This window comes from Pectinophora gossypiella, chromosome 12, assembly GCF_024362695.1.
Source record: "Pectinophora gossypiella chromosome 12, ilPecGoss1.1, whole genome shotgun sequence".
In the NCBI taxonomy this organism is placed as follows: Eukaryota; Metazoa; Arthropoda; class Insecta; order Lepidoptera; family Gelechiidae; genus Pectinophora; species Pectinophora gossypiella.
In genome coordinates, this window is record NC_065415.1 from 7,505,234 (window position 1) to 7,520,015 (window position 14,782).

Below are 14,782 nucleotides of genomic sequence, written 5' to 3' on the forward strand. Positions count from 1 at the left end.
CCTTCATGTAAACATGAAAATGAACTTCCTTCGCAACTTCAGAAAAAATGTAGACGGGAGTCGCCAAGCATCCACGTTCTTTGGCGAACGAAATACATGAAATAATCGGTTGGAGTATGCGTTTATAGGAGACATTCTTCTTCTAACCCACACGGGGTTATAAGGTGGATTACCAACCCCATCAACCCTGATGTCCGGGTTATTATTGAGCCGACACAGGCCCCTGACATGACTCATGTAACGACTACTTACTTACATCAGTAAGTAATAACCGGGACCAACAGCTTAACGTACCTTCCCAAGCACGGAACATCTTACTTTTGGACAATCAGGTGATCAGCCTAACCAAACTAGGGATCACAAAGTGATTTTTGTAATTTGTCCCCACCGGGATTCGAACCCGAATCTTGAGCACAAAGCTCAACCACTGGACCACGGTGGCCGGATAGTAGACATTGATTTGTTTCTTATGAGTGTGCGGCAGTGAGTAGATGTGTCATGATCATCATCATAGGCCGTATTATACGTCTATTTCAGACAACTCATGACTATCATTGTCGCAGTCATGCATTTTTATGCAAGCCAATTCTGAAGCGACAAATTCTACCGCACACTGTGCAGGAGAACAGTACAGTCTTCTTTTTGCCGACGACGCAGCCTTTATAGCTGTAGCCTTTATAACTGTAGCCTTTATAGCTGTAGCCTTTATAGCTGTAGCCTTTATAGCTGTAGCCTTTATAGCTGTAGCCTTTATAGCTGTAGCCTTTATAGCTGTAGCCTTTATAGATGTAGCCTTTATAGCTGTAGCCTTTATAGCTGTAGCCTTTATAGCTGTAGCCTTTATAGCAGTAGCCTTTATAGCTGTAACCTTTATAGCTGTAGCCTTTATAGCTGTAGCCTTTATAACAGTAGCCTTTATAGCTGTAGCCTTTATAACAGTAGCCTTTATAGCTGTAGCCTTTATAGCTGTAGCCTTTATAGCTGTAGCCTTTATAGCTGTAGCCTTTATAACAGTAGCCTTTATAGCTGTAGCCTTTATAGCTGTAGCCTTTATAGCTGTAGCCTTTATAGCTGTAGCCTTTATAGCTGTAGCCTTTATAGCTGGAGCCTTTATAGCTGTAGCCTTTATAGCTGTAGCCTTTATAGCTGTAGCCTTTATAGCTGTAGCCTTTATAGCTGTAGCCTTTATGGTTTTATTGCTGTTTAGCTAGATTGTGCTTATTTTTATTCGTATGTTTATGTCCTGTGTATATGTCGTTGTGCAATGAAGTATTATTGATTGATTGACTGATTATAGCGACATCCACCATCGAACTTCAAGCCATCGTGGTAAATTTTTCCTCGGGATTGTTCTGTTCTCCATGAGCATTAATGCGAAAAAGACAGTGATATCGGCTCAAGGTTGAGTAGATGTGTAGTGTGCGTGTATACGTCACCTCCCCCAAAAAGTGACAGAAAATATGTAGTGTAACGCTAGCCCAAATGCAACTCCCATCTATAATTTCTCTGAGTTCGCAACAAACTACGATAATACCAAGTCCGACTTATAAAATATAAAATACGAATTTGACAAGTAAGTATTTGGCTAAATGAAGTTGTACTCAAATTCTAAACTATTACGAATTCAAAAATACAGACACATTCCTATTTCATAACGATTCATTATCATATAATTTGCTGTACCCAACTCGCATTGTGCGTTTGTTCATTTCTAATCTTAACATAGTATAATACAGGATATTATAGTTTCCGACTGCCAGACGATAAAATCTTATATTACTATAAAATAGTTGTACGGAAAGAACAACGTAACCTATAAGGCCCTATTACATTACGCGATTCATCGGGCACGACGCATCGGAATCGAGCGGTGTAATTAATACTTCGGATAAGCGGGGCCACGATTTCGCCAAACTAAAAATATACGCGATCAAACGCGTAATGTAATAGGACCAGGGCCTTCAATTATGCCTACTTTGTTCTTAATACTAAAGGTAACACTTTGAAGGTAAACTGTAGATAAAACCCCTACGAATAAATAATAAGTCTATTTATTCGTAGTAAAACCCGAATACTCGATAAAAAGTAGTCCATTGGTCGAATAGTAAATTTAATTTTCTTCAATACAATAGTATATCGACCACGTAAAATTAAACTTATTAACCCTGGGTTGGTCAAAAATCAGAAAATAGAAGAAAAGTAGAGTGTGAGAGGGAGATAGAATATACGTATAGAAGAGGAAAATATACGTATAACAAAGTCTTAAAAGATAATGGATAAGATATGTTCGATTAACGCGGTTTGGATTCCGTTCCTTTTTTTAAACTTCAATTAATTTTAATAAATAAATATTAATTTTACTTTTTATAATTGCCTGTTTTGGGTAACCCTGTATTCCGAGTAATGAATGACTTTATCATTTTGTTAATCGATTTAATTTCTTTTCGATTCAAAAAACAAAACATTATTTAGAAGTTTTTAAATCTAAATAGTATTTTGTAACAATAAATATGACACTCCGCTAAAACGCTAGCTAGTTGTGGTTTGTAGCAATTAATGCTATGTCTATTATGTAAAACAGCGCTACAATAAAATTCCAAATGTGCACTGATAACCTATATTTGTTACATAGAAATTCATAAAGGACGGACTGAATAGGGATGATACACAACGATTTTTTGTGACACGGAATCCAGATTGATGTTTGAGGTAGATTTTTTCTGACCCAACCCTTTACATTTGAATCCCTGCAAGACAATCACAGATAGAACTTACATAACTTGTTTGGTATTTTTATTTTACATATTTAAAACTACACATTTATTGACACCAAATGTTGTTGAGTTTTTATTTCGATGGTTACAGCGCTTATACGAAATGTCTTTTCATCGTTCGAAAATCTTTACCTATATATCCGACGTACAGGGCCTAACACTATTCTTCACATAAGATCTTTAACACGGAATAGAAGAATGAAGTTGGAAGGGCCGAGTGAGCGCGAAACGCGCGCCATACAAGTATGAGCAAATAGTTTATACTTCAACTTTGCATTCCACTCGTCCGCAAACTTTACGACACACAGACCTCCGCGATAGTACATTCAAAGATCGTCTTGTGCATTATAACCTGCAGGAAAAAATCAAATGTCGACTATAATGCAAGGATATCCCTCCTTATCACAGGAAAGCTTAAAATCTTAGTATGATCGGCTATTTATCAAAAAAACTATTTTTGTATGCAGTATCTTACGAAAAGTAAAGATAAAATTGCAGCCTATCACATAAACTATACATTGCCGGTAAAGTGGCTATGGAATTTGAGAAGCAGTAGAGCTATCGTAGTAAAAGAGTGCGGGGTTGAACCGGCGACAGCGGTTCTCATCTAAAATGCGCGTTAGGGCCTTTCCATCCTCCTTATTCTATTCCGTGATGTTTAACAACGGATGTTACAGGTCTTGCCTTTTATATACGTAACACTGCACGGTATACGATACTGGCATACAAATATAGCTTGTCGTACATACTTGGTCTTAAAGACAGCTATAATAATAAACTTATTTAATTACTTTTATAATTAAATATTAATTTTTCAAAACTGACTTATCAGCACCAAAAGCAAATACTTCAAGACTTCTGTTTGCAATCCAAACATTTTATAACACATAATTAGTCAAACGAATTAGTTGAATTTAGAAACGTATCCATTTTATTCATTAACGTTAAAACTATAGTAAGAATATTAAAAATATTTTTTTTCAACAATCAACAATAAATCAGTCATTCATCAAACAGAAGCAATCAAAATTCTCGTTCGAAAACTCCATCATTCAAAACACCTACACTATGTCATTTCATGAGCATCGAAATAACATCTCAACATTGTACACAAAGTAACTTTTGAATTAACAGTTAACATGCAGATTCACAAATATAATAATATGTCATAACACCTCGATTAAATAACTCGGCAATTATATTACTAAGGAGTGAGTTCGAAAACCAGATAACGGCTAAAACCACTCAATTGTAGTTCATTTAGCATCCAACTATGTGTGATTTTAACGACAATTATCCTGTTTTAGAACGCGCAAAAGGTAAGCCAAATTGTACTCGCTATCAGTCTCAAATAACCAATCTTTACGTGAATAATTTTATTCCGATTTATAATTTAGTTTTTGATTACTCCCAAATTTTAATGCCTTATTTACCAATACCAACGAGACCCTATACATAAACAACGCACTTTTCATAATACAGTTTGGCCCTTTTTAATTTCCTTAGCACCGAAATTTTCATCCATAGCTCGAGTTACCTATATACATTGTTTGCCGAATAATGGTCATAATAATTGATCAATTGTAGATGCCACACACGTGAACCAACAGGTTCGTATACAAACGTCAAAAGACAATATTATAATAATACCTTCAACATTACACCAGCCAATCAGAAAGAGTCATCATGACGCAACATTAAATAGTCCAATCACAATTCGCTTTGCTTACCCTACAAAAATTCCGCTGTTCCTACGCAAATACAAAGTACGTGCGGCACCTGTACATTCTAAGAATTACAAAGATTTAAAGTCGCTTATTCGACTAAGTCTTCAGTTTAGTCCGTTAGTTTCTTGTCCAGGCATTGTTTTGACCATTAGGTCCATAGCCCGCATGAGGATGCGGACCAAAATAGTTTGGGTACATCATGGGATGTTCCGTCGAGGATAGGTTATTTCTTTGGAATTGCATATTGTAGCCAAATCCGAATGGCCAATTTCTGTAATTTGATATTGGCGGCAACATCGGCAAGCGACTCAGCAAAGACGAGCTCGACGTGAATGGGAAATTGAATCGCATAGCATTCTGGAATCCTGGATAAAATGGGGGGTACATACCCGCATAGGGATAGTAGGCGCCATTGTATGGATTTTGCATCGACATTGGCCGATATGGCAATAGAGGCGGCGATGCCAAATGATCATACTATGGAACTTTTACTTGGTAAGACAACTTGTCGTCAGCGCACACCGTAGCTGTAAGCAGCCCTGGATTTCGTTCGCTGAACCTGAAAGTAATACAACTGATTAAGTAAAATGAAAGAAACTTCACGCAATGCATGTTAATTTTCTTACAAAACCCGTACGCGTGCGTAAAAGCTCATCACTCTTACTGGATAATTACAATTATTATGTTTATATTTATTCTCGGACTAATATTCCAAAAATAAATTGACATTCAAAATGTATTCGTTCTTTACGTATTATTTCTACATACCTATAACGTAGTTAACACCTGGACTGGCACTGGTAAGCAATTGTTATTCTTTTTTAACCGAATGTCAATTTCACAAGTGTAACGAGTATGTATATATATGTTCACATAGAACGGTATATTATTTCAAAACTACGTCGTCATTTCTACAAAGAGGCACGCTTTTTGATGTAAGAAATTACAATCATTTATTCAACGGAATAATAATGGATAAACTTGTTGAGAGACTCCTTTGATCACTTTTGAATCTACGTCATTTAACAACGTTATGTTCGCATGATTTTACAGATTGACTTATTCGTGTTGTTTATAACCTGACGACTGAGTTCATAACGGCCGTAATATAACATGGCTTTTTACTTACGCCAAGCCCCTTTCTCGAAGTCTCTTCTTTACAGCCGGCTTGACTTTCGGTCGGCCATTGCTGTGCAACCCGCGTCCGGTTATAAAGAACAGTGTTTGGAAGCGCACGCCCTTACGCGTGGATTCTTTCAGTTTCTGAATGTGGGTATCTAGGAATATGTCCAAGGACTCCTTTGCTTCGCCTACGCGAAGGTAGTGAAGGTCTATGGTTGCATTGTCTGGGTTGTTTGAAGCATGTACCTGAAGTAGACAAGACGAAAATAAGTTGTCAGTCAAATAAATACAGATAAAACTCACATTTTTTGCAGAAACGGAAATGTATACATTGCTAACTTATTCTCGCATCTTTTGCTGAAATTTGACCCCCATAGGCCGTATTTTTCGTGCCTTACACATAAAAGCTTCCTTAATAATAAGAAAGACAAAAACTTTTGACATATTATTCGTTACGCGTTATTCAGAATAATTGGCAAAATAATAGGCAATTCATTCCACTTACTTGTATAAGCGAAGCGGCTGCCAAACTGTTCGCTTGCTCATATTTCTTCTTGTGGAACTGAGCGATATCCGAATAGTAATTTGCTACTTGCGTCATCCCGCGACGTATGTAGTCTTGAGCTTTTTGGTAATTCCTGGAAAATAATAACATTTTTTATTGAATATTAACTTTTAGTTAGAAATGCTGGTACCTAAACAAAATTAGGGAATGAGCGCGACGCCAACAAACTACGGTTGTAGTTTGGCGATAGTATTAAAATGTATATGTATGTAATTTTGTTTATAAATAAATTTAAAAAAATAATCTTGGACACTATTTAGACGCTGTAACCTATGTGCTATGTGTGTGGTTTGGTCCATTGTGCTCAATAAAGTATTTTATCTATCTATCTATGAACTACAATAGAGAGTCAAACAACAACCTCCGTGGTCTAGTGGTTGGAGCTTTGGGCTCAGAATCTGGACGTCCAGGTTCACTGTCGAAAATCAGTTTGTCAGTCTCACAAACTTTGGTTGGTTAGGACATTGCAGGCTGAATCACCTGGTTGTACAAAAATTTGGGAAGGCACGTTAAGCCGTTGGTCCCGTGATACCGTGATAGCCCAATTGCCTCCACCAGCGTGCAGTGGAGCAACATGGTGGATTATGCTCAATACCCCCTCCGGGTGACTGAGGGGAGGCCTGTGCCCAACAATGGGACGTATATATAGGTTATTTATGTTTATGTTTTATGTATATTTGACACGGATGGCTATTTGGTCGATGCACTAGTTGGTCGCAGTAGAACGAATGAGACATTATTGAATTACTCACAAGTTTCTTGTGGCAAGATGTTCGTCAGCTTTTTGACGGTATCTATCGACGACTGCCATCTCGACTTTTTCCCCTTTTGGCAACAGAGGCCATTCCAGGTCCGAAAGCGCCTGCAATGATTAAAGCAAGCATATAAGAAACAACGCTGTTGCCTAGGCAAAAAAATGTGTACTGTAACTTTTTTACCCAAAACAAACAGGCAAAAACAAAAAAGCCTACCTACGTAGATATAAAATCATGTTGAGGAGAGCATGATCCCTAAGTCAACATTTACGTTACGCCAGAAATCGCAAGCAACTACATACATTTTAAGTTGTCTTTACTCTCAGTAGCAGGGCTTGAAATCTTTTAAGGAAGAAGGTTACGCTAGCGGTATAAAATCGAGAGACGATTTTACGGACCAATAGGAAATCGGTTCCATAATTTCATGCAGTTGAGGCTGACCAGACTGACCAATCACAGCGTGCGAGAAAACGAGAGATAAGAATCTCTATCACTCGCGGTGATTGGTCAATTTCTGCACATCTCTACTCATCTCCGCTCCGCTACACTTTAGAGTAAATGAGAGCTTATTTCAAATTTACATACATATACATAAACTCACGCCTATTTCCCAGCGGGGTAAGCAGACTATGGAATTCCATTCGCTTCGATCCTGACACGCTTTTCTTGCTTCCTCCACATTCACATTCCGATCACACGCACACCGGTTCAGAGTAGATCGTACTAAACCTATTCTAAGAACATCTCCAATTTGGTCAATGTACGTCCTACTAGGTCTTCCTCTGCCAGCCCTGCCCTTCGCTTTATATACCGCTTTCGTAATCCAAATCCAAATTCGTATTTCAAAATATCAATTTTACTTAACGGATTTTTTTATTTACATTACATACCTGCTTTTCTTCTTCTAAAAGCTTCTCTTGTAACTCCATCTCTTTAGCCATCACAAATTTGCTTAGACCATTTTTCTCTTGGAGAATGTCAGCTTTTCCTGTTGACATTAGCAGCACCTAAAATTTGGCAAAACCCATTAGACTGATAAGACTGATTTGCGAATGTCAGTAGGTTATAAATAGGTATCAATATATTCCCAGATTCATTTGTTACAAAAAATAGCAAAAGGCCACTTCAGGCACAAACTTAATTTCAGAACTTATTTACCGCGATAATCGAAATCCACGCCAGTCGCCTGTATTATATTAAGGACAATTCTCATACGATTTAATGATTTTAAATACAGATAATGGTGCTAATTCCTGTAAATACCATCTAATTTTATTTTAAGTTATATCTGTCATTTTCTTATCCGCCGAAAAGGAAAGGGACGGGTAATCGACAAGCATAAAATTTATGGAACACACGTCAATTTTAAGCACAAATCTAAACCGTCTAAAAATTTTACATCAGTCAATAACCCGACACAGTTAAGTAGACAGCACGTCAAACGGATTGCATACCAGCGACGTACCTTTTTGATTCGCCCGGGTTATTCATTCATTTACTCATTCTTCCTAAAATTAAGAGCTGTGAATCATCAAGGGACGCCTTTCCTTTTCGACGGATATGAAAATGACGGATATAACTTAAAATAAAATTAGGCGGTGTCTGCAGGAATCGGGGCCAATGACGCAGACACAAACTTTATATTATTTTAGCTTGGCAGTACCAAAACTAGCATCATCCCTTTCTTGCAATTATCGTAAGTGAAGAATGGCAATATTTTTAAAGCTGTCAAAGATTAAATCGGCACGAATTATTTACTAAGGTCGCAGTAAAACATAATAATTATCGATAACCACAACTTACCTCCACAGTAGCTTGGAAATTGTTATCATGAGCCATCAAGAGCTCAGACAAGATATCGTGAGTCATTTCAGGGAACAAATTGTAAAGTTTGTCTCGAGACAACCTCGCCGCCATATCCTTCGGTTCCTTGGTTCTCCATTCCGCTACATCTTTCTGGTACAAAGACAAAGCAAAATCCATATCCATAATTTCTTTGAAGTCCGGAAATTCTGGTTCCTTGCCTTGCTGAGCTAATTCTGCTTCTTTCGATGTTAATTGTCTGCAACAAAAAATTATATTAAGTTAATATTAATTATTATTTTAATTGTCATCGTTGTTGTGATATTGTCTTATTCATAAATCATGCGGTCGATAGTTTTATTCTATACCAAGATACTTATTTTAAACGCAGTTAATTCAATGTGATAGAAAATCAAAGACTAATTGATTAATGAAAACACAACACAAGTAAAATAAAAATAAGAAAATATAAAAAAGAAAAGCTACCAATCTACATGAAGAAACCAAACCAAATAACACAGTATAATAAACCAACAAAAAAGTCGTTACCTAGCAAATTCTTCATCTTCCTTCAACATCTTCGCAGTCTGTTTGTCAAGCTCATCTAATTGACACATCAGTGATTCTATCCAGAATGCATTTATCTCATTCAATAACGAAACTGGGATATTGATCCTTGGCACTACGGTCGCAGGGTATGTCATGCCTTGTCTTCCAAACAAGTCATCTAATTGAGAGACAAACTCTGCTCCTAAGTTTATATTAACCATTTTCTCTGCTTCGTCAACACTACTAGCAACGGATTCCTCGTCATCACTTTGACTTTCGTTGACTGCAATTAGATGATTACATTGTGACGTCACATTTCTAGAAGTACTTGGTTGAATTTCTATTTCATGATTTTGTGAAGACAGATTAATATTAAAAGGAATCTGCTCAGAATTCTCATACGAAGAACCTCCTTCACGGAATTTCTTCATTTTTAACATGTGCTCCGAATAATGTTCATTAGACAAAACAACATTCTTTTCTAATGAACGTAGCAGCTGTATTGTAGAATCTGATGGGATAGTTTTAGTTTTCTTAGGTATACAGGTGGGTTCAATTGGAATGTTTTGTTCGTCGGCAGTGGTAGCAGGATTGGCAGTACTTCTGGTTTCTGCGTCTGGTATTATATGGTACGCTGCTAAGCAATTGCATTGCTCTTCCATTTCTACTTCAGTGTCTGATGCTTCATCGCCCTCTGTAGTTTCCAACTGGTTGTCGGCCATTCCACCCAAAACAATATCAACAGCCCAATTCACATCACCGCAGCACTTATCGAAAATATCTCTTAATGAAGCTTTCGGCACATTTTTAAACAGTTTTCTGAAAGCAATGAAATGTTGTTCCTCATTTTTGCACCTGTAAGTCTCTGTAATCAGTAACTCATTGGTAGTAGTACTTTTGTCAAGACGACGTTTGTCAGGTATCTTTTCTTTCTGGAGGTTAATGTAAAAGAGATTGATGTCTCTTGGTGTAGCAGTGATTATTTTAAAAACTTTTTTTGGGTTTTGTAGATCAGTATCTCCAATTTCCATACAAGTCTCGCTGGACTTAGTTTCTCTGACAGGAATTTCGATGGATTGACTTGTAGTTGTAGAAGTATCATCAGTCCATGGAGGCATAAACATTGATATTTTTCGCCAATCGTCACATGTCTGAACGGATTCCAGCAGATTATCTCTTGGTGTTGATGATGATCCTTCAGAATGAGTTCTCCTTTGTGGTCTAGGGTCCATAGAAGTAGAATTTTCGTTAGCGCTTCTGTTGGTCTCTTGTGGTTCAGAATCCCAACCTTCATTATTTTCCCATTCTTGTTCCACTTTTTCCATTTTCTCTATTTGCTTTTGAATTTCTATATATCTCTGTTGCCTTTCTATTTCTTCTTCTTCCTCAGATTCTACTTCTGTTGTTATTGACCTAAAATTTGGTAAATATTCGGTTACTTCTCTTTGTGGTTGGTTACAATCGGGTGTTTGTGGTTTCACATCACGTTCACCATGCTGTATAGGTTCACTTACCATAGCAGGTGGAATAGTCTCGCTTGTACTAATTTTAGGATCTGGTTGGTTACGTGATTGAGGAGGTTCAAATACTGGCATATTCCTCATAACTGGTGGTACCATTTTAGCTGGATAAGACAAACCATAGTATTTCTTTAAGAATTCTCCTGTTATGCCATCTTGATAGTTATCTAACATTCTGCATATTGTGGCAGGTGGAACATTATGTGTATTTCTCTTTAACAACTGATTAGCTTTCTTCGCCCATGGAGTATTTGGTTCCACAACTTCGATGTAATAACCGTTTCGAACTCCCTCCTTAACATAGGGTTCCATTTCCCAAATCTCAACATTGGTGTTATCAATAATGATAGGACTAAGTCCTTGCCTCATTGCTGCTCTTGATCTCCTTTGATTCCACTCATGAGCTTCTGATATTCTGGATTTATCATATAGATATTTGCCTCGGACCATAAAAAAATCGTCTGTACTTAAGATATGAGTTTTGAAATCGGCGTAAGTGGCACCAATAGTTATTTCAATAATTTGGCGAGCGAGATATGTCTTGCCACTTCCTGGAATTCCTCGCATGAGAATAAGTATTCTGCTACCCTGATTATAGTATGTGATTATCTGCCGAAGTTGTTCAGTCCAGACTAATGCGTTGGTAGGTGGTGGGCGTGGTTTTGGTAACTGCTTAGGCACTGCGCCTGTACTGCGTGATGCACCAGCATACGACATGATGGGTGCAGCCTGATATGGCTGGGAAGCCTGGGAAGGTACAATTGGTTGATTGCTTGGTGTGTTACGTTGTACGAGTTGATGTGATGAGTTTTCTGTTTCTGGCCTTTCCAATGCCGGTTCAGGTGTAGTATTATGTTTAGTTTCAGTTGTACTGTCGGTTTCATTTGGAATATCAGATGACATGTTCATTACTACTTCTGCTGATAAATTCACTGTAAAAACAAAAAAAAATAATAATGAGAAAATAAAAAAGATACTTAATACTGATATAGATAAATATTTTTTTATTGAAACATAGAAGGTGACCCATCTGAATACCTACTAAATCTACCATTATCCAAAAACACCAGAAAAATGTTCTGCATAATCAAACCCCCCCATTTAAACAAAAAAAAAACTAAAACGTAAAAAACAGCCTCAAAACCATTTATCACACCCCGTATAAAGAAACAACAAAAACAAGATGAATTATAAGAAAATAATATCACAATATTATCTTATTTTCCTGATGTTTGTTATTTAACAGAAACACACTACAAATACCCCCAATACTACTTTTGTTATTTCGATTTTAAGTTTTTAGGGGAGGCCTGTGTTGGACTAATACAGACTGTAGTATGTTATGTAAAGTGATAAGATAGTATAGTGTGCCAAACGAAACACAGAAACGATTTGTATCTTCCTTAACGGCTAAGGAATGCAAACCGATTCACGTGCACTGTCAACTTAATTCTGTTGGGTTATTAGCCTATGTAAAATTTTTAGAAGGTTGTCTTAGATTTATGCTTGAAATTGACGTGAGTTCTATGACAGGAACTTAGATGGTGTATATACAGGAATTAGCACCAATGTAATATAAGTACATTTCATATTATTAACTCCAAGTTTCTTCTAATGTTATCTGGGTCCTGCTCAGGTGGAACCAAATAAGATAGTAAAAGTTTATTTGTTTTTAAGGGTCATCACTAATTTAATAGCCATGCTCTTGTCAGCGTAGCATTCTCCATTCTTGTCTATCAAAGACCAATTCCTTTTAAGAGCAACAGAGATACATAGATAGAGATAGAGCAGAGTTTTGTTTTTCTTAGTTTGAATTTGAAAAACTCCAAATGCTACAGTGAAAAACTATTGAAGCTTTTTTAGTAACTTTCATTATTGCCATTAGGTTGTATTATTGTAAGTATTAATTAATGTTACTTAGTCTCTTTCAATATTGAATGGTAATTGATAAGGAAATTATAAACAAATATATTTGTCAAATAAATAAAGAATTTATTTTTTTATGTAACTGTTTTGTTTATGGTGTAAATAAATTATTCAATTTAAAAAAAAATTAGAATATAAACTTACATTCTTTAAGGACTAATTTGTCTAATGCTACTATTTCCAGTCTGTGTAGATTGTAGAATGTGTTGGCCAGATATCATGATCTTGACGTTACTATGCCCTTAAATGTATATAAAAACATTGCACTGGCTGCTTTTTGTAAAATTATTTCTAATTTTTTTATTTTTTTTTATTTTTTTTAATTTTTTTAGTTTATATCTTGTTTTTGTTATTCACTTGATTTTGCATGCTGTGACTACTTGTAATTGAGCCCGCTCTGAATCTTTTTTTTTATTGTATGTAACTTTGCATGTGCAGAGTGTAGCTTGTAAGTTGTCCATAATAAATAAAAAAAGATGTGAGAAAAAATCTATTTAACACAACACACAAGTGTACAGTTTGTAGGTATATGAAGTTCTGCACTGAGGAATTTTAATGACACATGAAAAATAACGGTAACACCTGAGTAACTAAAATGAATATTAAGTATTGCAAATTGTTAATTTGTGTGATTCATTGCAACATCAAGGTAAAAAGGACACAGATCAATATCACTCTCTTAGGACAATGAGATAAACTAAGAACATCGAAAAAGTCAATAAGGTACCGCCTATATTGTTTTTACAAAAGATTATTGTTGTAAACTGTAAAATCATTTATGATTTCAAGTATGTATTACAATAATAAATAGCTGATGATATGTAAATGTTCTTCATAGGAAAGTATTTTAATACAAAGTAGTATCTGAACAATTAGCTGACTGGTTGGCTTTGCGAGGCCACTGCTGAGTGGCTGTTGAGTACACCATAGTCGGCGCATCTCTATTAATTATACCATTTTTCTTCTTCTATTGTGCAACATTTATATGGATATATCTTACTAGCCATTCATTTAAAACAAGAAACCATGAACTGCAGTAACCTTAGTTATTAAACAAGAGAAGGAGACCATTTCCAGTTCAAAAATAAGTCACAGGAGATAATAAGTTGTCTATATTATGGGAAACCCCCAAGTAACATACCTAAAGGTATTATAGCAATCCACTCCCACTATTAATGATGTTGAGGAATACCATAATGATTACCATATTACTGTGCCATGGCGAATCCAGCTAAAAACAGAACAAAATCTATGTATATTTATGTCTACATTATACAATAGCTATACGGCTGCTATCGCGCAAAATCCTTCTATTTAGCGTCATCGAGTAGCTAGGTACTGCGCAATACTATTCCGATCAATAAAAAATAAACTTACAATCACCGTCGCAGCTCTCCACCACCGCCAATATCACGTCTTTACTGATAAGATTTCCAAACAAACCAGCTAAAGTTTCAACAACATCACTGAAGTTAGACCCTTGGTCTGGTTTCCCCTCCATGATTTCAACAAACGTATGGAAAGCAAACACAATTGAAATTATGACGATTCTACTATGACCCAGAACGGTCGGTAATTACCCAAAAGCTAATCAACTTCATGTATTTTAAAGAAACGTGTATTATTACGAAATTTATTCACTCCCAAAACAGTAAACGGTCCCATTTTGTGGAACAGACAATATCAAACCAAAACCAAACAACGCGCAATAAGAAAGAACGAAACGAAGTTTAGGAAGCACACCGCAACAGATTCATAACAAAATAACACAATTATTAACATAATGTTTATTTACGTAGGCGCTGGTATATAGTTGATATCATAATCCATGATCGACGTTCGTAAAGTTGTAAACATAACGCAGTTGTCAAACTATTTTTTACATTTGTTACTTTTGGTTTAGAAAACTTGGATTTTGAGTTCAAAAAAATACACTTAAAGATGAACGCACACCGAAACGTGCTGCAACTGCAATAGCCGCATGTGGTGAGAGTGACGTGGGGTCGGGTGTTATTTTATTTTATTACACCGAGACACCGAG

The 14,782-nt window shown here is 36.3% G+C and overlaps 2 protein-coding genes across 5 annotated transcripts; both read right to left on the bottom strand.

The window, feature by feature from the left end:
• Positions 1-423: 423 nt before the first annotated feature.
• LOC126371603 (uncharacterized) lies at positions 424-4,299 on the bottom strand. Its single transcript, XM_050016920.1, has 3 exons — positions 4,255-4,299; positions 869-1,207; positions 424-838 (listed from the first exon to the last, which is right to left on the bottom strand). Exons 1-3 carry the CDS (start codon positions 4,297-4,299, stop codon positions 521-523), a joined length of 702 nt encoding a protein of 233 aa, XP_049872877.1. The 3' UTR covers positions 424-520.
• LOC126371076 (uncharacterized) lies at positions 3,305-14,507 on the bottom strand. Of its 4 annotated transcripts, none has more exons than XM_050016266.1 (9): positions 14,119-14,201; positions 13,946-13,972; positions 9,296-11,747; positions 8,747-9,005; positions 7,834-7,950; positions 6,941-7,050; positions 6,129-6,261; positions 5,631-5,869; positions 3,305-5,060 (listed from the first exon to the last, which is right to left on the bottom strand). In XM_050016266.1, the coding sequence occupies exons 3-9, from the start codon at positions 11,722-11,724 to the stop codon at positions 4,979-4,981; spliced, it is 3,369 nt and encodes a 1,122-aa protein (XP_049872223.1). In that variant the 5' UTR covers positions 11,725-11,747; positions 13,946-13,972; positions 14,119-14,201; the 3' UTR covers positions 3,305-4,978. The 4 variants fall into 4 exon arrangements, with proteins under 4 accessions (XP_049872223.1, XP_049872220.1, XP_049872219.1 ...); XM_050016263.1 differs by having other exon boundaries at positions 13,883-13,972; positions 14,119-14,137; XM_050016262.1 differs by lacking the exon at positions 13,946-13,972 and having other exon boundaries at positions 14,119-14,507.
• Between the last annotated feature and the right edge of the window lie 275 nt (positions 14,508-14,782).

Bases quoted from the DNA above. Each gene is read 5' to 3' on its own strand.
- LOC126371603 (XM_050016920.1), bottom strand. From the start codon at position 4,299: ATGGATGAAAATTTCGGTGCTAAGGAAATTAAAAAGGGCCAAACT. The intron at 1,208-4,254 runs GTATTATGAAAA...AGCACAATCTAG, and splicing joins AAATTAAAAAGGGCCAAACT to CTAAACAGCAATAAAACCAT. The intron at 839-868 runs GTTACAGCTATA...ACTGCTATAAAG, and splicing joins TAAAGGCTACAGCTATAAAG to GCTACAGCTATAAAGGCTAC.
- LOC126371076 (XM_050016262.1), bottom strand. From the start codon at position 14,242: ATGGAGGGGAAACCAGACCAAGGGTCTAACTTCAGTGATGTTGTTGAA. The intron at 9,006-9,295 runs GTAACGACTTTT...TTTTTGTTGCAG, and splicing joins GAAGATGAAGAATTTGCTAG to ACAATTAACATCGAAAGAAG. The intron at 7,051-7,833 runs GTATGTAATGTA...TAATCATTGCAG, and splicing joins TTTTAGAAGAAGAAAAGCAG to GCGCTTTCGGACCTGGAATG.